This window comes from Rhinolophus hipposideros (assembly GCF_964194185.1).
Source record: "Rhinolophus hipposideros genome assembly, chromosome: X".
Taxonomy (NCBI): Eukaryota; Metazoa; Chordata; class Mammalia; order Chiroptera; family Rhinolophidae; genus Rhinolophus; species Rhinolophus hipposideros.
This window is the reverse complement of record NC_138046.1, coordinates 32,360,272-32,383,682: the sequence shown is the minus strand read 5'-3', so window position 1 is coordinate 32,383,682 and position 23,411 is coordinate 32,360,272. Positions and strand designations below refer to the sequence as shown.

The window sequence follows — 23,411 nt, the reverse complement described above, 5'->3', positions numbered from 1 at the left end:
CTATTATATTTAGTTCTGCTCTGATTGTTGTTATTACATTTCTTCTGCTGACCTTGGGTTTCATTTGTTCTTTTTCTAGTTCTTTAAGGTGTGCCATGAGGTATTTATTTGGGATTTTTCTTGTTTCTTGAGATAGGCCTGTAATGATATAAATTTCCCTCTTAAAACTGCTTTCGCTGTATCCCCAAAATTTTGGTATGATGTATTTTCATTGTCATTTGTTTCTTTGTATCTTTTGATCTCTCCTCTAATTTATTCTTTAACCTAGTCGTTCTTTAAAAGTATGTTGTTTAATCTCCATGTAGTTGTGTTTTCTGCTCTTTTCTTTTTGCAGTTGATATCCAATTTCAAAGCCTTGTGATCAGAGAATGTGCTTGCTATAATCTCAATCTTCTTAAATTTGCTGAGGCTGCTTTTATGTCCCAATATATGGTCAATTCCTTGAGAATGTTCTATGTACACTAGAAAATAATGTACAGTCTGATGTTTTAGGATGAAGTACTCTATATTTGTCAATTATGTCCATTTCATCTAATGTGTCATTTAGGGCTGCTATTCCGTTATTTATTTTCTGTTTGGATGATCTATCCATATCTGTCAATGATGTATTTAAGTCCCCTAGTTTTGGGGAAGTAATTGTGTTTTGGTCAATTTCTTCCTTTAGTTCTTTTAGTAGTTGCTTGGTGTATTTTGATGCTCCCTGATTGGGGGCATAAATATTGATGACTGTTATGTCTTCTTGTTGTATAGTCCCCTTTACCATTATGAAATATCCTTTTTTGTCTCTTGATATCTTTTTCACTCTGACATCTGTTTCATCTGATATCATTATGGGTACACCTTATTTCTCTGGGTTCCATTTGCTTGGAGTGTCAATTTCCACCCTTTCACTTTGAGTCTATGCTTATCCTTGTAGCTGAGATGTGTCTCTTGGTGACAGCATATGGTTGGGTTTAGTTTTTTGATACAATCCACTACTCCATGCCTTTTATTGGTGAGTTCAATCCATTTACTTTTAGGGTGATTATTGATATGTGAGGATTTCCTGTCATTCTATCTTAGTTTTCAGTAAGGCTGTGTCTCCTTTGTTTCTTTGCCTATTTTTGTTGTCTATTATTTCAGTGTTGTATTCCATGATATTTTCCTCTGTTTCTTGTTTTATTACAGTTTATATTGCAGGTCTGGATTTTTTTTTTGAATGGTTACTCTTAAGTTTATGTAAAAGAATGTCTGATGTTTAGAGTATTCCAGTTTCTTCAGCATGCTTACTTTCTCCCATTCCAATATTCTGGTTCAGGCCTTTACTCTCACCCATTTTATGATTTGGTTGCCACAAATTGTCCATGTTGATGGTGGTCAAATAGCCTCCTTTAGTATTTCATGTTGTGCAGGTCGTGCATTAGACAATTTTTTCAGCTTCTGTATGTCTGGAAATGTCTTTATTCCTCCCTCATATTTAAAGGATATCTTTGCTGGATATATTATTCTTGGTTCATAATTTCTCTCTTTTAATAGTTTGAATATTTGGTTCCACTCCCTCCTGACTTGTAGAGTTTCTGCTGAAAAATCTGATGAGAATGTAATGGCCTTTCCTTTGTAGGTTACCGTCTTCTTTTCCCTGGCTGCCTTGAGAATTCTTTCTTTCTCGTTGATTTTAGACAGCTTCAATACAATGTGCCTTGGAGAAGACCTGTTGGGATTGAGGTAATTAGGTGTTCTATTTGCTTCATGGATTCGAGAATCCAGTTCTGTCCACAAGTTTGCAAAGTTCTCATCGACGATTTGTTTGAATATATTCTCTGTTCCCTTCTCTCTTTCTTCTCCTTCTGGTATGCCCATTATTCATATTGCTCTTTCTGATAGAGTCAGAAAGTTCTTGTAGAGTTCTTTCATTTCTTTTAAGTCTCAAGTCTCTTTCTTCTTCCATCTGTGTCATTTCCAGGTTTCTATCTTTGATGTCACTTATTCTTTCCTCCATCTTGTCAACTCTACTACCTGAGCTGGTTATTTCATTCTTAATTTCTTCTATTGAGTTCTTAATATCCAGAAATTTATTTTTTTTTAATTTCAATCTCTTTCGTAAATGCTCATGTTGTTCATTGTTTGTGTTTCTCAGTTTGTTAGACTGCCTTTCTGTGTTTTCTTGCATCTCGTTGAGATTTTTCAGAACTCCAATCTTGAATTCTCTGTGATTTAAATCACATATTTCCATATCTTTAAGTTCCTTTTCTGGAGACTTTCACTTTCTGTCTGAGCTGTCTGGTTGCCTTGGTTATTCATGGCAATTGCTGATTTATTGTTTCTCTTCCTAGACATCTATAGGAGTGGCTTCTGCAATAGGTTGATAGGAAGCGGTCTTTCTTTTGTTTTCCAGTACTTGTTGGTACAATGTTTTATTTTCTCTCTGACTGCAGCCTTTGTTTTCTCTCTCACATGGTAGTCCTATGTTTTCTCTGCACTATCCCAGCTTCTCACACAATGGGGAGATTCGCTCGGAGATGGGTTTCTCCTCTGTTAATGGTGTGCCTGGTCACAGGGTGCACTGTCTCTGTGGGTATGCCCAGAGCTTTTGAAGTTCCAAAGCTCTTCCTGTACCAGAATCAGAGCCCCTTTGTTTCAGCAGTTCTGCTTATTCTTGCAGGGATCCGCCCAGATTGGTGGGGCCAGGGGTGGGGTGAGTTGTGAGAGTTGGTCCAGAGCAATGGTGGCGACTACCACCACCACAGCCGGTCTTGCTTCCACAGCTCCCTCCCCTTTGCCGGAACTAGTTGGACTCGAATCTGTGTCTGCGGTCCACAGTTCTCAGAATAGCAAATATTCTTTTGATCTGACAGTGCTACTGTTCTGCTTCTAGCACCGGGCTGGTGGGTGTGGGGTGAGCTCTGGGAAGGTAGGGAAAGGGCGGCTTGTTTCTGTGCCTAAGGGTTCTGTGTTCTGCTCTGCAGGCAGAGCTTAAACCACCGTTTTCAGTCTTCTTCCCTTAGTCTTTTCTCCAAGGTCTCTGACGTGAGCGTTGGGTTCAGCCATGTTATATGCTGTCCCCTCAGCCCTCTGGGCCATAAGCGGAGCCCTCGCAGTCGGAGTTCTTCCCTCTCCCGCAACTGTGGTCGTTCTCGGATGCAGCAAGGTCGGAGCACTGAGTTAGCTGTGCGTCCTTCGCCCGTGTGGCTCCGTCTCTGCACTTCTCCCTTCCCTCTTCCCCCACTAGTGCGATTCGCCCACCTTTTGGTGAATTCAGTAGTGAGACTCTTCGTCTTGCCTGTCTGCTGTGCAGCGAGTCCTTTGTGTAGTAATTGTTGTTCAATTAGTTGTAAATTCCAGGGAGCTTTACAGAGGCTCACTTCAGGCTGCCATTTTGATGATGTCTCCAGATTTTTTATTTTGAGTGGTTACCATTAAGTTTATGTAAAAGATAGTTTCATATTTAGAGTTCTCCATGTTCTTCAGCATGCTTCCTTTCTCTATTCCCTTTTGCCGGATCAGACCTTTAATCTCTCTTTTTAAATTTTTGTTGTTACAAATTATCCCTATTTATTCTGTGAGTTGATTCCTATGCTGCAGTAGCAAGTTGCCTTTTTCCTCTCTCTTTCTTTAAATTTTTAAAATTTTTTATTTACCATGTATGTTATGTTTAAGTGTATAGTGTCTTATTTGGTGTAATATTTTGCCATTTCCTGTTCCTGTTTGTGTGTTCATAATACTACTCATGGTTTTGCATTCTTTTGCTTTAATGTTTCAGTTTGAATAGTCTGCTTCAGTATTTCTTGTAGTGCAGGTCGTGTGTTAGAAAATTCCCACAGCTTCTCTATGTCTGGAAAGGTCTTCATTCCTCCTTTGTATCTAAAACATATCTTTGCTGGATATATTATTTTTGGCTTATAATTTCTCTCTTTTAGTGGTTTATATCATTGATTTCACTCACTGATGGTTATAGAGTTTCTGCTAAAATATCTGATGATAATCTAATGGGCTTTCTTTTGTAGGTTGCTGTCTTCTTTTTCCGGGCTGCCTGGAGCATTTTTTATTTGCCCTTAATTTTTGACAGCTTCAATACAATGTGTCTTGCAGAAGGCTTTTTGGGATAGAGGTAATTAAGTATTCTATTTGCTTCTTGGATTGGAGGATCCAGTTCTTTCCACAAGTTTGGGAAAGTCTCATCAATTATTTGAGTATACTTGCTATTCCCTTCTCCCTTTCTTCTCCTTCTGGTATGCTCATTATCCTTATATTGCTCTTTCTGATCCAGTCAGAAAGCTCTTGTAGAGTTCTTTCATTTCTTTTAACTCTCAAGTCTCTCTCTTCTTCCATCAGTGTCATTTCCAGATTTCTATCTTCAATGTCACTGATTCTTTCCTCCATCTCATCATCTCTAACACCTAAGCTGGCTATTTGATTCTTTATTTCTTTCATTGAGTTCTTAATCTCCAGAAATTCTATTTGGTTCTTTTTTTTTTTTAATTCAGTATCTTTGGTACAATGTTCATTTTGTTATTTGATGGTGTTTCTCAGTTTATTAAAGTGCCTGTTTGCATCTTGTTGAGTTTTTTTTCAGATCTGTAATCTTGAATTCTGTCATTTAAGTTACATATTTCCATGTCTTTAAGTTCATTTTCTGGAGACTTCTTTCATCCTGAGCTGCCTTGTTACCTTGGTTATTCATGGCAATTAGTGAATTATTATTTTTACTCTTAGGCATCTACAAGCAGTGGATTCTGCAGCAGGTTGATAGGAAGAGGTCTTTTTTACGTTTTCCAGTAAGTATTGGTGGAAATTTTTATTTTCTCTCCACACTATAGTGTTATATTTTCTCTGCATTGTTCCGGCTTCTCACACAATGGGGTGGGGTTCCCTGGAAGGAGGGCTTCTCCTCTGTGAGCAGGTCACCTGGTTCTCAGGGCACCACCTCCTGAGCGGTGTGTGGAGAGCTTCTGAAATTCCAAATGTCTTTCTGCACCAGCTTTAGAGCCTGTGTGTTTCAGCGGCTGTTTACCTCAGCAGGGTTCCACCCAGGTTCATAGGGGCAGGTGGGTTGTGAGAGGTGGTTCTCAGTAATTGCAGCGACAGCCAGCACAGCCAATAATGCACCCAAAGCTCCCTCCCCTTTACCAGAACTAGTTGGGCTGAAACTCTGTGGCTGCGTGGTCTCAATTCTCAGAACTGCGAACATTCTGTTGTTTTGATCTGACACTGCTAGTGTTGAGCTTCTAACACTGGGAGTAGGATGTGGTGATCTAGGCTCTGTGCCTATGTCTTCTGTCCTCTGCTTGACAGTGAGGCCTTAAAGCACCATTGTCACCCTTCTTCCCTCAGTCTTTGCTCCGAGGTCTCTGCCGGGAGTGTTGGGTTCAGCTGTGTCATGTGGTTATCACTCAGTCAGGACTGTGGCCATAAGAGGAGTGCTAGCAATCTGAATTCTTTGCTGTCCCATGGCTGCAGTAGCTCTGCAATGCAGTGAGCACAGAGCTCCATGCTCCATCCATCCAGTGCGAGGCCCGCATCTCTGCACTTTCCCCTTCCCTCCTCCACTTACACAATTTGCCCACCTTTAGATGATTTCAACTGCACATCTCTTAGTCTTGCCTGTCTTCTCTGCATGGAGTCCTTTGTGGAATTATAACTGTTCAATATGTTGTAAATTCCAGGGGAGATTTCCTGAGGCTCACCTCACTCCACCATTTCTATGACGTAATCCTCTATTGCATGGATTTCTTTATACCAGGGGTTAAGTCTTATATCTCAAACATTATCTCTCTATATAGTAAAAGTTAATAGAAGATAACCTGCAAGAGTTTGTCTTATAATTGAAAAATAACATTTTAAAGGGCCTTTAATGTATTTAAACTTCTCCAATTACTCCCTGTATTGAATGATTCCATGTTAAAATCATGTTTGTATTACAGAACTTTCTCATTTCCTATCTCCATTCATTCAGTATTATTTCTCATTACAGGTTATTAGAAACCAAATAAACACATATGTTGGGTAATCCTGAAATGTCTGAGATGAAAAACACATTTTTGATATCATAGGGTAATATTGTCTACATTTAATAGAAGCGCTGTTCAAATAAATTCATATTGTATGATGAAAATATAAAAGATAATCCTGAACATCAGTATACTCGTAGCTTATGATCCTATACTGCTGAAATTATCAGTACCTTCTCTACAAAATGTATCTGTTTATTTACTTACCATCACGTGTCTCCTATAAAACCTGATCATGTGAATGTTTTTATTGTTCACATTTTGAATAAACTAGAATCAACCAAGCTTAGTTTATTACTTATAATTATAGGAAAATCCAAGCTCTTTTTTCTGTACCTTTCTGAATCATGTTCATTGTATCTATATGGGTAATTCTCCTTCAATTAGGAAATCGGGTTAAACCTGAAAAGAAGTTATTAGTGACATACCAGGATAGAATTTTATTTTTCCTACCATGATATTATATTCATTCTAGGAATAGTGCTTCCAGAAAATACACGTTTCTTAAGTTAATTTACATTTTAGACTGCAGAACCACTGGAGAAAGGAAATTAATGTTCAGTCAAAATAAAACGCCATCCAGAAATATCAATACTACTTGCTATCAAGTGAGGGTGACTTTAATCAGGGTGATTCAAAAACAATATTTTTCTTAAAAGTGGAAAGAATGCCTCACGACTGTTTTCTCCTTTACTTTGTCAAACATAGTAACCACACAGTTTTGTGGCCATTTACCTTGTAAAAATAACAATACACTTTTAAAGTCGCAGAGTACAACTCTGAATTCTTGGAAAGAAATTATATGCTTGATTTTCTGATAGCTTCCAAATAACTACTACTTTAATGAAATTGCTACCTGAAAATTCAGTAGCAGTATTATTGTTGAACTGTAATTTAAGACAATATCGTAGATTGATACTTATGACTTCTAATGAGAAAACCATAACAACCTTTTAATTGAAGGGAAAATGGTTAACTACAGTAATTACAATCAATAAGACCATGTTAGTAGTATAAATATTTCTTCTCAGAGAGCATTCCATACTCTCTTCAGCAGTATTTAAGGTGAGGAAGTGAAAAAATAAATAATTAGAAATTGATTTGTTATTTATAATACTAAGCCTTGGTCCAAATTTGTAGGACCCAGAGTTGAAAGAGACTTACCCTGCCCCCCTGCAAGCAAAATAAGACTTTTATTAAGAAGAAAATTGAGGTATGGAGAAAAGGGCTTACCTATCACATAGGCTAGTAACAAAGCCAATGTCACTGTAATTGCCGTGGCGCTCAAGGCCGTGCACTTCCAATTGCAGCACCTGTAAGGTTTGTTAAAGGCAAAGGCAGGTCTGGAAAAGGTGCTTCGAGGAAGTGGCCTGGGAGGGGGCGAGTACACAGTATTGGACGTCAGAGGGTAGTTCTGACTGGCTGCACTGAAGATGGCTGAAGAACCAGATCCATGTTTGAAGAGGAAATGCCTGCAAAAAGGAAACAAAAATATGGGCTATAAAACCAAGGACAGTTGGTACAAAACACAATCTCCACCAATTTCAAACAGTCAGACTTTGACGAAGTTCAGGGGAACTGGGAGGGGCACAACAAAATTTTCATATACCTAAAATTTATCTCTCAATTGCTCTTTGTGGTCTCCCTCTTGTTTTCTCATTTAGAACTTTAAGAGGAAGAAAAGGCTTCTTTGTTCTTTGACTTGCTGGCTAGTGAATTTCTCAAACTCTGAGCGTTAACATCATACATTGATGTTAGGTTTTATTCTGCTCCCATTCATTATGATGCTCAATAATTGATTCAAAAACAGAAAGAGAATTATCATCAGGAATTTAGTAATTTGAACGGCCCAGAAACCAATATTTTATTTAAAGATTAGCCTTCACAGACATATTTTCACCCAGGATTTTATTATAGAAATTGTCAAACATACAGCCAAGTTGAAAAAATTTTATAATGAGCAAACATACTCACCAACTATATTCTACTGTTAACATTTGACTATACTCATTTTATCACATATCTATCCATCTCTCCATTCCTGTCTTCATCCATTTTAGTTTCTAAACATTTCAAACTAAGTTGCATATATCAATACACTTCCCTTCACATATTTCCACTTGCATATTATTATCTACAGTTTAATATTTTATAGATTTTTAATGTAGAATTTGTGCATGATGAGTTTGGCTTTTTAAGATCCCACATATTAGTGATATACGGTATTTGTTTTCATTTTTCTTATCTCACTTAGCATAATGTCCTCAAGGTCCATCCATGAACTTGTAAAAACAGAAAGTAAAATGGTGGTTACCAGGACTAGGGGGTAAGGGAGTAGGAGAGATGTTTAAGAGTACAAAGGGTTGCAACTAGTAGATAAATAAGTCCTGGAGATTTAATGCACAGTATAGTGATTATAGCCATTGACGTTGTATAATAAACATCAAACTTACTAAGAGACTAGATCTTAATTATTCTCACCACAAAAAAGAAATGATAATTATGTATTTATGATAGTGGTGTTAGCTAATGCTACAATGGAAATCATATTGCAGTATATAAATGTTTCAAATCAACATGTGGCACACCTTAAATGTACACAATGTTATAAGTAAATATATTTCAATTTAAAAATTATACATGATTAAATGCACACATTTTAAGCGTACATTTGCTGAGATTTGACAAATAAAATCACCTGTGCAACTCAAACCCCTATCAAGATACAGAACATTTCCATAACCCCAGGACATTCCCTCCTGCCTTTCTAAGTAAATACCTATTTGAACCCCACAGGTGCAAGTCCTTTTTTGCATTTTTTTCTACAAGGCATTACTTTTGCCTGACCTGTATCCTCATACTGCCGTCATTTTTTAATTACTATGGGATAATTACTGACTGCTCATAAGTATTGTAATATGGATATTTCATAAACAGTAGTCATTTATTCACATGGAAGGAGTTGCTAAAAACAAATAAATGAAGTGTGGTTTTTTTGGCATATACTTTACACTTACTGAGTGCTAAGTGTTGTGCACTGTGCTAAACACTCATTATCTCAGTTATTCTTCACTCATGAAATAGGCTAGGTTATCCTCATTCTGCATTTAAGGGAATGGAGGCCTAAAGAGTTTGAATGACTTGCTTAAATTCACCTAAAAGTTAATGACAGAGTCAGAATAGAAACCCAGGTCATTCTGGCTCCAAAGTCCTTAATCTTAACCACTTTACTATGTCGCCTGGGGCAGTGAAATGCTCTGCTAAACAAAACACATTCTGGTGCTACATTTTAATGTACTACAACACAAAACCCCTCCATTAAACAAAGAGGCAACATCACTTTGTACATGTGACATATGCCCCAATCATAAATCATTAAGATTATTCAAAGACCGCTTTCCTGCTTCCATTTTTAAAGAACAAAAGCATATATATTTCAAGGAAAAAAGAACTCTACATGCCAGTTAATGAAAAATATCCACATTAGAGAATTTTGCTTTAGTATCATGAGGGTAAAGGGCTAGGTTGCTGAGTGGAGTGCAGGCAGATCACAAACCTTTCTGGAGGGCAATTTGATACTATGTATTAAAAGACTTTAAATGTGCATATTCTTTGACCCAATAATTTTGCCTATAGGAATTTAACTTTAGGAAATGATGTGTACGACAATGTACAGAAGAAGTCATTCACTGCAGTGTTAATCAGTATAATAGCAAAAAATAAACACCCAAATGTTCAATAATAGGTATGTGGCAAAATAAATAATTTTACAAACACATAGTAGGATACTACACAACCATTACAAATTGCGTTGTAAAAGAATATCTGTTCAGTAGAAAAAGTATTTACAGATATCACCAAGGGAACAAAGGTAGGCTTCAAAACAATATGCACAATAAGATACAATTTTTAAATTAAAAAAGTATGTATACATACTGGCGGTGCCAAAAAATGTACAAGTTTTAAGAGACGTTATCTATGTATTACATTTTGAAGTTGAATTGATTTATGGTAGCAATGTGCAGTATGACGTCTGCTCAAAAGATGGCGTTAATCAAATGAATGCTAGTGTCATTCATTATATTGCAATTTTAATACAACTTTTTCCTTTCTTAAAATGTGTATACATTTTTGGCACCCTCTGTATATGTTAATGGAAAATAATAATTTGTGTTACCTGTGGATAGTGGGGATATTTTTAAAGATTTCTGCCTTGAGCTTGTATTGCTTTTGTAACTACTAATCAGGAAGATTGTGGGTGGGGTGATTGAAGAAACTGCACTGGCTAACACCAACTACATGTACAGTTGGTTCAATTTATGTGAACAAGATTTGTTGAGCATCTAGAAAGGCCAGGCACCAAAGCAAGTACTTTATATGCATTATTTTGATCCTCATATATCTGTGAGTTTGATACTATTATTCTAATCTTTTAGATGATAAAACAGAGATCAAAAGAGGTTTAGTAGGAGTAGAGTGGTGATTGTAGTTATCATAATAATGATAATAAGAGGTAACATTCATTAAGTGCTTACTTGTGCCAGGCATTGTTCTAAATACTTCACAAAGCATTTTATCATTTAATCTTTACAACAACCCTATTACACAAGTTCCTCCATGCATATGAGAAAAATATGCACAAAGAGGTTAAGTAACTTGTCCATTGTCCCACAGATAGTAATAGAAGAAGCTGAGGTATAAACCCCAGCAGTTTGGTTCCAGAGACATGCTCTTACCCACTACAATACAATATACTATACTAAGGTTATGCAGTTAGTGGGCACATTAAGATTTGAATCCAGGCCTATTAGTCACAGAAGAAGCATGTTTGGTGTTGATTTTGACATGTAGATGATATTGGATTGAGCGGTGCTTTTTATGCTGTTTCTTTGGGACCAATGACAAAAAAATGTAAGAATGATGGCTACAGAATCAGAGTTGGAAGGGATCTCAGAAATCATTTAGTAACCCAACACCCTCATTTTGCATTTACGGAAACTGAGGTCCAAAGAATATGTGGATTACCTAAAAGTAACATAAGTAGTTAAAGGTATGAATAAACCTGGAATTGGGGACTTCCAAAATGGTGTATTTTCATTGTCTTATGCTACCTGCCAACCACAGTCTTCACTGGACTAGCTCTAGGTTCTAATCTCCTGGGTTAATTGAACCAGGCTAAACAAAAACAATCTGTTCCAACAGTACTACACAATATGTCTATTCTTCTCCACATCACATGTTCTTATGGTAACTTTTAAAGACCATCCTAACTATTTTGAATGAATGGGGAAGCGTTAACAAAGAAGCTACCCTTTAGTTGCTAAGAACCTAAAGGAGTAATTGCTTCTTCTAAAGGCACATAAATTTATGCCCAGAATGGAGAAAAATATGTAGTAGAAATAAGAATACATATATTTTATTGAAAAACTGACTCACACATTATGCTCCTTCCATTTGAATGCACTTCCTCTTTAGGCCCTGATATAATCTCCTCCATGTCATAAGGAAGTGGATTTTTTTAATGTCTGGTTAGCTCCCCCAGTCTGTGTTTTCCCCTTTGGGTATCTAATGGAGTGGTTAGCAAAAAGCTTAACATTGTACAGACAGCATAGTGGAATAGCTTCCCCATCTCTGCACCCATGCCCTGTGGTTACTCTGGAGGTGACAAAATGTCACTTACATAAAACTGATCCTATACAGTAACAATCCGATATGTTCCCGTAGGATAAAAGAGAAACCCAGCAGTATGGCGCTCTTTTATTCAATGTTTGAAGGTAAAATATTCAATCCTTTGTATATTTGTGAAGGAAAACAATTGGATTTTTGAGACATCATAAGTGGCCCAATATGTTGGATATTGATTAGGTTTGGTATATCATTAAGAGGTAGAAGAAAGACAAAGAAAGATAGCATTGTTGGCTATTAGGAAGGCAATTACAAGCAATAATCAATATCCCTGAGCACTGTAATCTCATCCTGGTATACACCAAAAGATTTCCAAGTGCAGTTTTGTAAATAAAATATTATAGCACAGTGAATAAATTCAATAGTCACAGCAGAGCAACATCTAAACTAATTCATATTTGAACAGAATATAAATCACAGTCCTCAGTGAAAGGAGATAATAAAATGAGTTCACATACTAAGGTTCTTGTTTTCTTATTAACAAGCTCAGAGTAAGATTCTGTACTGAAAGAGATCTCTAATGTGCATCACGAAAAACAGCAATACAAATGCTCTGTATTGTCATAGGCTTTGCATTCCACTGTTATAAAGTGAAACTACTGCATAAATGAGTTTTCATAGTCGCTGAAAAAAGTAGGAGCATAAAGACAAACGCAAAGTGTTAGACTTCAGCTATGTGCTTGTAAAATCAGATCATCTGTCTAAGCACATTGCTTTTCCCTGGGGACCTGAGGATATACTAAAATGTTGCTATCAATTTCATACAATTTGGTTTTTTCCATAGAGCAAATGATAAAAATGCAGTTCAAGAGTTTATGTGTAAGTAGTACTCTCTTTTGCAGCTGTTTTAATATTCAAGTTCAAATTTAAAAAGGAAAAAGCAAGATATTGCCAAAAGGAAATGGGCATATAAGAAAATTGGAAAAAAAAAATCTTCAAGACTGATGAGACCCAGTAGTGGTAAGTGGAAATATAATAAACGCTCCTGTAAGGATTTTAAAATCACATATGAAAACAATAAAAATGTATTCTCTCTTTTGAAACTCCTCACACTACATAATTCTGAGGGTATCTGTTAGTAGTAAATAATGTGGCACTTAAAATTCTATAGGAAACAGACAGAAATCGACAGCTTTGTAACAACAGATGCATAAATAACCAATGAACTTTTTCTTTTACATCATATAAACTTACTTGTGAAACAAGTATCTAAACCTGTATTCCCTTAGCTATAAGCATTTGACTTATTTTTATACCTAGAAGAAGGAATTCAACTTACTTCTAGTTAGAAGCTGAGAATTAAATGAAGTTGTTAAAACCACAAAGCATACAATTTACCATCATAACCATTTAAAAATGTACAGTTCAGTTGTGTTTAGTATATTTACATTGTTGTGAAAGAGATATCCAGAACATTTTTATCTTGCAAATCTGAAACTATTCATTAAACAATTTCCCTTTTCTCCCTCCCCACAGTCCCTGGTAACTACCATCCTACTTTTGATTTCTATGAATTTGACAACTTTAGATACCTCATATATGTGGATTCATACAGTATTTGTCTGTTTGTGACTCGTTTATTTCACTAAATACAGTGTCCTAAAGGTTTATTCAAGTGTAGCATGTGACAGGATTTCCTTTCTTTCAAGGCTGAATAACACTCCATTGTCTATATATACCACATTTTGTTTATTTATTCATTTACAGGGCATTTGGGCTGCTTTAACTTTTTGGCTGTTGTGAATAATACTTGTACTGCTATGAACTTGGGTGTGCAAATATCTCTTTGAGATCCTGCTTTAAATTACTTTGAACATAAACCCAGAAGTGGGATTGCTGGATCATACAGCAGCTCTCCTTTTAGGTTTTTGTTTGTTTGTTTGTTTTGTTTTGTTTTGTTTTGTTTTTGAGGAACCTCCATACTGTTTTCCATAGCAGTTGCACCATTTTACAATCCCACCAACAGTGCACAAGGGTTCCAATTTCTCTACATTCTTTCTAAGACTTATTTTTTATTTTTGTGGTAGTAGCCATCCTAATACGTGTGAGGTGACATTTCATTGTGGATGTGATTTGCATTTCTCTGTTGATTAATGATGCTGAGCATCTTTTCATCTGCTTGTTGGCTGTTTTTGTATCTTTTTTGGAGAAATGTCTTTTCATAGGTATTTATTTTTATGCCTTCAAAAATACAAGACAATAAAAGAAAATGTCATGCTGAGCCAGCCACATTTTCTTCTCTGACAAAAATATCTAGTGTTGTTTTGTGGAAAAGCATGGTGTCTGGCCAAGATATCAACCTCAACATTTCTACTCTTCCCTTAAGAGCCCATTCTTTATACTCTTCTTGAGTTTAAATGGCATTATCAGCTTTGACAACCTCTTGGGGTAACAAATTGTCTTTCTCCACTGAAAACTACATAATGGGGGATGTAATTTTATTTTTCCTAAGGTTCTTTCTTACAAATTTTAAGCCACCCGATCCATCCATCCCCTCTAAACCTTATATGCCAAGTGTTCATAAAGAGTCAAATGGTTCCATGTCGTTCAAAAATTTTGAAAGTTATTTTTTTTCCCAAAGAGTTTCAGGATACCCTTCTAAGCCTTAATTATTCTACGCTTAAGTTTTAGTTGTACAATCTACTTTTAAATGACAATACTCTATGGTCTATTTTAGTATTCTTATGATTTTGTAACTAGGTAGTTAGTAGCTAATGGGAGAGCTCTTTTAAAAATCATTTTGTATCTATTATTCCCTCTCTTCTTTTAATCAGAAGTGATATCTGCCCAACCTCCTCAACTGCCTCTGGAGTATATATTCCTTGACTTGGGCAGGGACCAAGTCTTAATTTCCAAGTACACTATTTCACACTTTAAAGGTACTCATAAATGTATATTTATTTATATGATGCCTTCACTCCTTCTAAAAGGCTCTTGAGTCACTGTGCAAAACGAATGAGATTTGGAAACTCTAAAATAAATGTTTTCACTAGTGAGCAACTATCTCTTAGTTTATCAAATATAAAAGGTCAACTATATGCTTTCATTTTGTTTTCCAATAATTTGAAAGAAACAAAAAGTCAAAGAAATAGTTGATTCACATTTCATCTCTTTCTTTGAGACATTAGGGTAACAAAAGAATCACTGCTGGCGCTGATTGCGAGCAGGGGAGGAGGCAGGACAGCGAAGTGGAAGCGCGCCCCCCACCCCCACGGCGGAGCCGAGGCCTGACGGCACCCGTGGTGCAGCTCCCAGGACGGAGCGGAGACTCGTGGAAGGTTTGCTTTGGGGTGCGCTAGTTGGGCAAGCGGGGGAGAGAAGAGGGGCGCGAAGTGGAAACGCACCCCCGCCACAGCGGAGCCCAGGCCCGAAGGCGACCAGCGCGGCTCCCAGGACAGAGCGGAGACTCGTGGAGGGTTTGCTCTGGGGTGCGCTAGTTGGGCAAGCGGGGGAGGAGAGAGAGGCACGAAGTGGAGATGCGCTCCCCCCCAACGCGGAGCCGAGGCCTGGCGCAGCCGCAGTGGGGACACAGGGCCGAGTGGAGAAGATAGAAGCCAGGAATACAGCTGAGAGGCTCGTGGAAGGTTTGCTTAGAGGAGCGATAATTGGGCCAGCAGGGGAGGAACGAGGAGGGCGAGAGGAAATGCGCCGCGCGCTCCCCACCCCCCATGGTAGAGCCAAGGCCCTGCAGCGTGCCCACAGCAGCAGTGGCAGGCAGCACCCGGGGATCTAGAGTCCCACGGGAGCCCAGGGTGCAGCGGAGAGCGCAGGGTCCAGGAGGTGGGCTCTTTCCCTGCGTCCCACAGCTGATCGCTCCCACCGGGGCGGGCAGCTCGTGGGCACTAGGGCAGACAAAGAACTCAGACGCCACAGCTGGGCCCCTCACCCCGCTTTTCGAATCCTACCCCCATCCTTCCAGAGATTTAAACTGACCCCTGAACTGAGGAGTAGTGTCAGATTACAGAGGGGCATCTGTGCTCAGGCGCTGGGAAGATTGGCAGCCAGCTCTGACCTTTGGAAGAGGCTGGGAGGAGGGCATTTTAGCTGGACGAGGAGAGAGGAGACTCCCACACCCCCAGCCACCACCTTTTCAGGCCTGCGGGAGGAGTGTGACATGGCTGGCCTGGGAGAGAAAAGACGCCTCCATCCCCAGCCCCCACCCTTTCTGCCTGGCCTAGGGCAGGGCAAGGGCAACTGCGGAAGCACTCCCTGAGTTCGGCAGTAAGCGGCAGAAGCAGCTCCCAGCTTTCAACAGCTAAGAAATCTCCCTCCCTCCCTCTCCCACACACCCAGGGAAGAAGGGCCCTAAGACTCAGGAGTACTGGGCATAGGGCTGGTGGAGCTACTCTCAGTGGGCATTTGTGCAGGAAAGGACAGAAACTGCACAGACTCTGAAAACTGTCATCCAGACCCCTCAGCTCCTCGCATTTAAATCTACAGTCCCAAATTCACTCTGTGCACCAGGTAACCAGCGCTGCCTGCGCAATAGGCAGGGAACTCTGACACAGCGGAGGACAACCTGGAGATTACTTGGTGGGCTTAAGCAAAGACTGGTGCTGCTTCCTGTTTTGCTTTGCTTGCTTTTTTTTTTCTTGTTTTGATTTTTTTGTTCTGTCTTTATTTCTTTGATCTTTGCCTATGTTGAGTGGGGATTGTCGGTTGTATTTTACATATGAATGTACTTGATTTGTTTTCTTTGTTGTTGTTGCTGCTATTGCACTTGGTAATTTGATTTGTGCTGAAACTGCCCTAACAGGACCCAACTTAAGAAGCACAAGATACAACATATCCAGAAGCCAACTCTAGACCAAACCAGAATACTACCGGGTTTGGCCTACAAGTCACACACCCAGAGGGAATACTCTGAAGGCACAAGAGCCCATAGAGGCCAAACCTCATTTAAGTGGCCAACCCTCACCCAGCAGAACACCCTGCGGTGGGGAGAGCCAAGTCTCACAACCACACAGCCTAGGAGTTAAACCAACCTACTCACAACCAAAAGCATTTAAAGATCTTCTTGAACAGGACAATATACTAAACACACGAGCCACCTTTGGAGCCCATGCAGAGGAGAAGAACGAAGTAGTCCAAGTCAAATATAAAGGACACATAGGACATAACATAATCCAGCAAGAAATAAGAGCTCTAGGGGATCTCTCTAATACATCAAAGCAAACACAGAAAGTCAGTCAGAATGGGGAGACAAAGAAACATGACCCAAATAAAAGAACAGAAGAAACCTCCACAACTGGAACCAAATGAAGCAGAGGTAACCAACCTTTCAGAGACAGAGTTCAGAACACTGGTGATAAGAATGTTTAAGGAGCTTAGAGAAGACATAAAGAAGGACATAGAAATCATAAAGAACAACCACTTAGAACTAAAAAAAGGATGTAGAAATCTTAACAAACAACCAACTAGAACTAAAGAACACAATTACCGAAATTAAGAACTCACTTGAAGGAATGACCGGAAGGTTAGATGAAGCAGAGGATCGAATCAGCGACTTAGAAGACAAGTTAGCAGAGATCACCCAAACTGAACAACAGAAAGAAAAAAGAATAAAAAACAATGAAGATGGGTTAAGAGACCTCTGGGATAATATCAAGCGCAACAACATGTGCATCATAGGAATACCAGAAGGCGAAGAGAGGAAGCAACGGATTGAGAACATATTTGAGGTAATAATGTCCGAAAACTTCCCTAACCTTATGAAGGAAACCAACGTACAAGCCCAGGAAGTGCAGAGAGTTCCAACCAGGATAAACCCAAATAGGCCCACACCAAGACACATTATAGTTAAAATGGCAAAGCTTAAAGACAAAGAAAACATCTTAAACAAGCAAGAGAAAGACAGATGGTTACATACAAGGGAACTCCCTTAAGACTATCAAATGACTTTTCTACAGAAACATTGAAGGCCAGGAGGGAATGGAAGGAGATACTCAAAGGGATGGATAACAAAGGCCTACAACCTAGATTGCTTTATCCAGCAAGGCTATCATTTAAAGTCGATGGAAAGATAAGGAGCTTCCCAGAAAAGAACAAACTGAAGGAATTTTTTACAACCAAGCCAGCATTGCAAGAAATACTAAAAGGACTTCTGTAAATAGAAGAAAGATGAAAACAATCTACCACAAATTTAAAAATGGCAATAACAATGTACCTTTCAATAATCACTTTAAATGTAAACGGATTAAATGCTCCAATCAAGAGACATAGGGTGGCTGAGTGGACAAAGAAGCAAGACCCCTGTATATGCTGTATACAAGAGACTCATCTCAGATCAAAAGACACACACAGGCTGAAAGTGAAAGGTTGGTGTAAGATATTTCATGCAAATGGAAGCGAGAAAGAAGCTGGAGTTGCAATACTTATATCTGACAAAATAGACTTTAAAATGAAGAACATATTAAAAGACAAAGATGGGCACTATATAATAATAAAGGGATCAATCCGACAAGAGGACATAACCCTAGTAAACATCTATGCACCTAACATAGGAGCACCTAAATATATAAAACAGGTTGTGATGCACATAAAGACAGAGATCAACAGCAACACTATCATAGTAGGAGACTTCAACACACCTCTGACAACAAGGGACAGGTCCTCCAGATAGAAAATCAATATGAAAACAACAGCCTTAAATGATACTTTAGACCACTTGGATTTAATCAATATTTTCAGAGCATTTCACCCCAATGCTGCAGAATACACGTTCTTCTCAAGTGCACATGGAACAATTTCCAAGATAGATCATATATTAGGCCACAAAACAAGCCTTGATAAATTTAAGAAAATTGAAATCATAACAATTGTCTTATCTGACCACAGTGCTATGAAATTAGAAATGAACTACAGGGGAAATAAAAACAGGAAGAAACACCAATTCATGGAGGCTGAATAACATGTTACCAAATAATGAATGAGTCAAGCAGGAGATCAAAGAAGAAATCAAAAGATATCTTGAGACAAATGAGAATGAGAACACGATGACCCACAATCTATGGGATGCTGCAAAAGCAGTCCTAAGAGGAAAATTCATAGCACTGCAGGCCTACCTAAAGAAATAAGAAACATCACTAATTATCAGTTTATCTTCGCACTTAAGGGATCTGGAAAAAGAACATCAAAATAAGCCCAAAGGGAGCACAAGGAAGGAGATGATAAGGATCAACTAGAAATAAATGAAATGGAAACCAGAAAAACAATACAAAAGATCAATGATTCCCAGACAAGACACATTATAGTTAAAATGATATACAAAATTGAGAAGATATACAAAATTGACAAACCTTTAGCCAGACTCATTAAAAAAAGGAGAGAGAGGACCCAAATTAATAAAATCAGAAATGAAAGAGAAGTGACAACAGACACCACAGAAATACAAAAAAATTTAAGAAATTACTATGAGCAAATATATGCCAACTAATTTGACAATCTGGAAGAAATGGATAATTTTCTAGAGGCGCACAAACTTCCAAGGCTAACTCAAGAAGAAACAGACAGCCTGAACAGTCTCATTACCACCAGGGAAATTGAATCAGTAATCAATAATCTCCCAACAAACAAAAGCCCTGGACCAGATGGCTTTACAGGTGAATTTTTCAAAACGTTCAAAAAAGAATTATCACCTATTCTCCTCAAGCTCTTCCAAAAAATCCAGTAAGAGGGAAGACTCCCTAACACTTTTTACGAAGCCACTATCACCCTGATCCCAAAAGCAGACAAAGACACCACAAAAAAAGAAAACTACAGGCCGATATCTCTAATGAACATAGATGCAAAAATTCTCAACAAAATATTAGCGAACAGAATTCAGCAATACATTAAAAAGATCATACACCATGATCAAGTGGGATTCATCCCTGGTATGCAAGGGTGGTTCAACATCTGCAAATCAATTAATGTGATACACCACATTAACAAAATGAAAAATAAAAATCACATGATCATATCAATAGATGCAGAAAAAGCATTTGATAAAATACAGCAACCTTTTATGATAAAAACCCTCAAGAAAGTGGGAATAGAGGGATCATATCTTAACATAATAAAGGCCATATATGACAACCCACAGCTAACATCATACTCAATGGGGAAAAGCTAAAACCATTCCCCCTAAGATCAGGAACAAGACAAGGTTGCCCACTTTCTCCACTTCTGTTCAACATAGTGCTGGAAGTTCTATCCACAGCAATCAGACAAGAAAAAGAAATAAAAGGCATCCAAATTGGTAAGGAGGAAGTAAAATTATCATTATATGTAGATGATATGATACTATATATAGATAACCCTGAAGACTCCACCAAGAAACTATTAGAACTGATAGATGAATTTAGTAAAGTAGCAGGATATTAAATTAATATTCAGAAATCAGTTGCATTTGTATATAGCCATAATAAAATATCAGAAGGAGAAATTAAAAAAAAAAACAATTCCATTTACAATTGCTCCAAAGACTATAAAATATCTGGGAATAAATCTAACCAAAGGTGTAAAAGATCTGTACTCAGAAAATTATACGACACTGAGGAAAGAAATGAAAGAAGATATAAATAGATGGAAACACATTCCATGTTCATGTATAGGAAGAATTAATATAGTTAAAATGTCCAAACTGCCTAAGGCAATATACATATTCAACGCAATTCCTAGCAAACTACCAATGACGCTTTTCACAGAAATAGAACATATAATTGTAAAACTTATATGGGACCATAAAAGACCCTGGATAGCCTCAGCAATCTTGAGAAATAAGAACAAAGTGGGAGGTATAACGATACCTGACTTCAAACTATACTACAAGGCTACAGTAATCAAAATAGCATGGTACTGGTATAAAAATAGACACATAGATCAATGGAACAGAATAGAGAGTCCAGAAGTAAATCCATGCCTATATGCCCATCTAATCTACGACATTGTAAACAAGAATGTACGATGGGGCAAAGACAGTCTGTTCAATAAGTGGTGTTGGAAACCTGGACAGACACATGCAAGAAAATGAAGGTGGACCACCTCCTTACACCATATACAAAAGTAAATTCAAAATGGCTTAAAGACTTAAATGTAAGATCTGAAACCATAAAATATCTAGAAGAAAATATAGGAAGAAACCTCAAGGACATTACCCGGAGTAAGATTTTCACTGATATATCCCCTCGCGCGAGGGAAGTAAGAGAAAAAATAAACATGTGGGATTACATCAAACTAAAAAGTTTTTTCACAGCAAAGGAAACCATCAATAAAACAAAAAGGGATCCTACTGTATGGGAAAAGATATTTGCCAATGATATATCTGATAAGGGATTAATATCACAAATCTATAAAAAACTTACTCAACTCAACTCCAAAAAAACAAACAACCCAATTAAAAAATGGGCAGAGGACTTGAGGAGACATTTTTCTAAAAAGGACATACAGAAGGCAAGAAGACATATGAAGAAATGCTCAACCTCACTAACCATCAGAGAAATGCAAATAAAAACCACAATGAGATAGCACCTCACTCCAGTCAAAATGGCTATCATCAATAAATCAACGAACAAGTGCTGGCGCGGATGTGGAGAAAAAGGAACACTAGTGCACTGTTGGGATTGCAGATTAGTGCATCCACTATGGAAAACAGTATGGAGGTATCTCAGGAATCTGAAAATGGAACTACCCTATGATCCAGTAATTACACTCCTAGGCATCTACCCGGAGAAATCCAAAACTCCAATTCAAAAATCTGTATGCACTCCTATGTTTATTGCATCACTTTACACAGTAGCCAAGATATTGAAACAACTGAAATGCCCATCGGTAAATGACTGGATTAAGAAGTTGTGGTACATTTATACAATGGAGTATTACGCAGCCATAAAGAAGAAAGAAATCTTATCATTTGCAACAACATGGATGGATCTAGAGAACATTATGTTAAGTGAAATAAGTCAGAAAGAGAAAGACAAGTACCATATGATCTCACTTATATGCGGAATCTAAAGAAAAGAATAAGTGAATGACCTAATCTGAAACGGTTTTGGGGACAAAAAGGAAAGAAACGAGAGTTGTTAGATGGGTGGGGGGTTGGGGATAAGGGGAAAGGTGAAGGGATTTGGAAGCAGCTGGTAACCACAAGATGGCCTCAGGGTTTCTTTTGAAAATTAATTTGGGGAAGGTATTCAATAATGTTGTAAAGATTTTGTTGGGTATCCGATGGACATTGCGTCCTATTTGGGAGACCACCTCAGAGATACTGTGGCTGCCTGATCATGGCACTGTACACCAGAAGCAAAACATTTATGAATGCCAACTATAGTTTTATATATATATAATGTGATGGCTCAGTGTGAGGTCAGAGGGATAGTGGATGGGGGGAAGGGGGGTTCACAGTGTGAGAGATATAAATGATGAAAATCTAAGTATTACCTTGTGTTGTACACATGAAACCAATAAATTTAAAAAAAAAAGAATCACTGCTAAAAAAATACTAATAATTAGAAATAATCACTGTTAATGATAATGGCAACAGCGATAGCCATTTACTGAACATCTACTAAGCACCAGACACTCTTCCAGGGACTTTGTGATTTTTCCCTCACCCAATCCTCACAATAACCACAGAAGGTAGAAGATATTATCCACATTTCATAGCTGAGGAGGCTGAAGATCAGCTATTAAGGTAAAATAAATTTCCCAAGGTCACATAATTGTTAAGTGATGGAGCGGGGAATCTACTTCTGTTTTGTTGATTACTAGATCATAAGCTACATGAGAGTAGAAATGTCTCGTCTTATTTAATGCTATATCCCCAGCATCTAAATTGTGCTTAACAAACAGTAGGTTCTCCATAAATATTTTTAAATTCATGCATGAACTATAAAACCCGTTCATTAACCATTGTGCACATATTAACTCATTTGGCATTTTATTGTTTTAAAATGAATATATATATATAGATGTGTGTGTGTGTGTGTGTGTGTGTGTGTGTGATTAGTATTCCACTGAATATATTTTTAAGGAAATATTTCTTTCAACTCTTAAAATTGCAGACATGTTGGAATAATATCAGGGGGTTACCACACTTATAAAAGTGAGTTAGTTGTCATGTCTTCTTGTGTAGAAAACTGGGGATATCAGAATATTTTTCATGCAACAGTATATCATATTTTCCTATATAAACATTTCTCTAACAGGATATTCAGAGATAAATTGGAGTTAAGAGGGCCGGCATAAATATATAAATGCTAGAGAAAAAAAATCACTACATATTCTATAATGTTTTGACCAAGTTGCTTTAGTAGACCCCAAAATAAATTAAAAGAAATAATTACCTTCCACTTCATAATAATTTCCTTTCAAGTAACCGCCTCATTCTCTTCCTTCAAGCTAGATCCATGCTCTGTAGATATAACTTTAATTTAAAAACTGATACTAAAAGTTCCTATAACAATTGAAGGATAAATATCATATTAATATTTTCCATTTTTGTAAATGTTCCTGTATTAAAAGACTCTGGCCAATATAATAGAATTATTCACTTAGATAAGTTAACTTACCATTTTTTTCATTCTCTTTTTATTTAATAGCAATTTAGGGCCTGAGATATGATGTGGAGCTATAATCCTTTCAAAGTAGAAAAATCTGGAAAGCTATTGGTGGGTAGATTTTCAATCCTCTTATGATTTTATACATCTTCTCCATACATGAATCATGGAATGCCACCCCATAGTTTTTAGTAGTTCATTT

The 23,411-nt window shown here is 37.6% G+C and overlaps 1 protein-coding gene across 5 annotated transcripts in view; it reads right to left on the bottom strand.

The window, feature by feature from the left end:
- TENM1 (teneurin transmembrane protein 1) overlaps positions 1–23,411 on the bottom strand; it is a 1,334,622-nt gene that overhangs the window by 457,946 nt on the left and 853,265 nt on the right. For all 5 annotated transcript variants that reach the window (XM_081042768.1, XM_081042771.1, XM_081042770.1 and 2 more), the window contains one exon: positions 7,221–7,459. In XM_081042768.1, the coding sequence (XP_080898894.1) occupies positions 7,221–7,459 (239 nt within the window). The remainder of the gene's footprint in view (positions 1–7,220; positions 7,460–23,411) is intronic.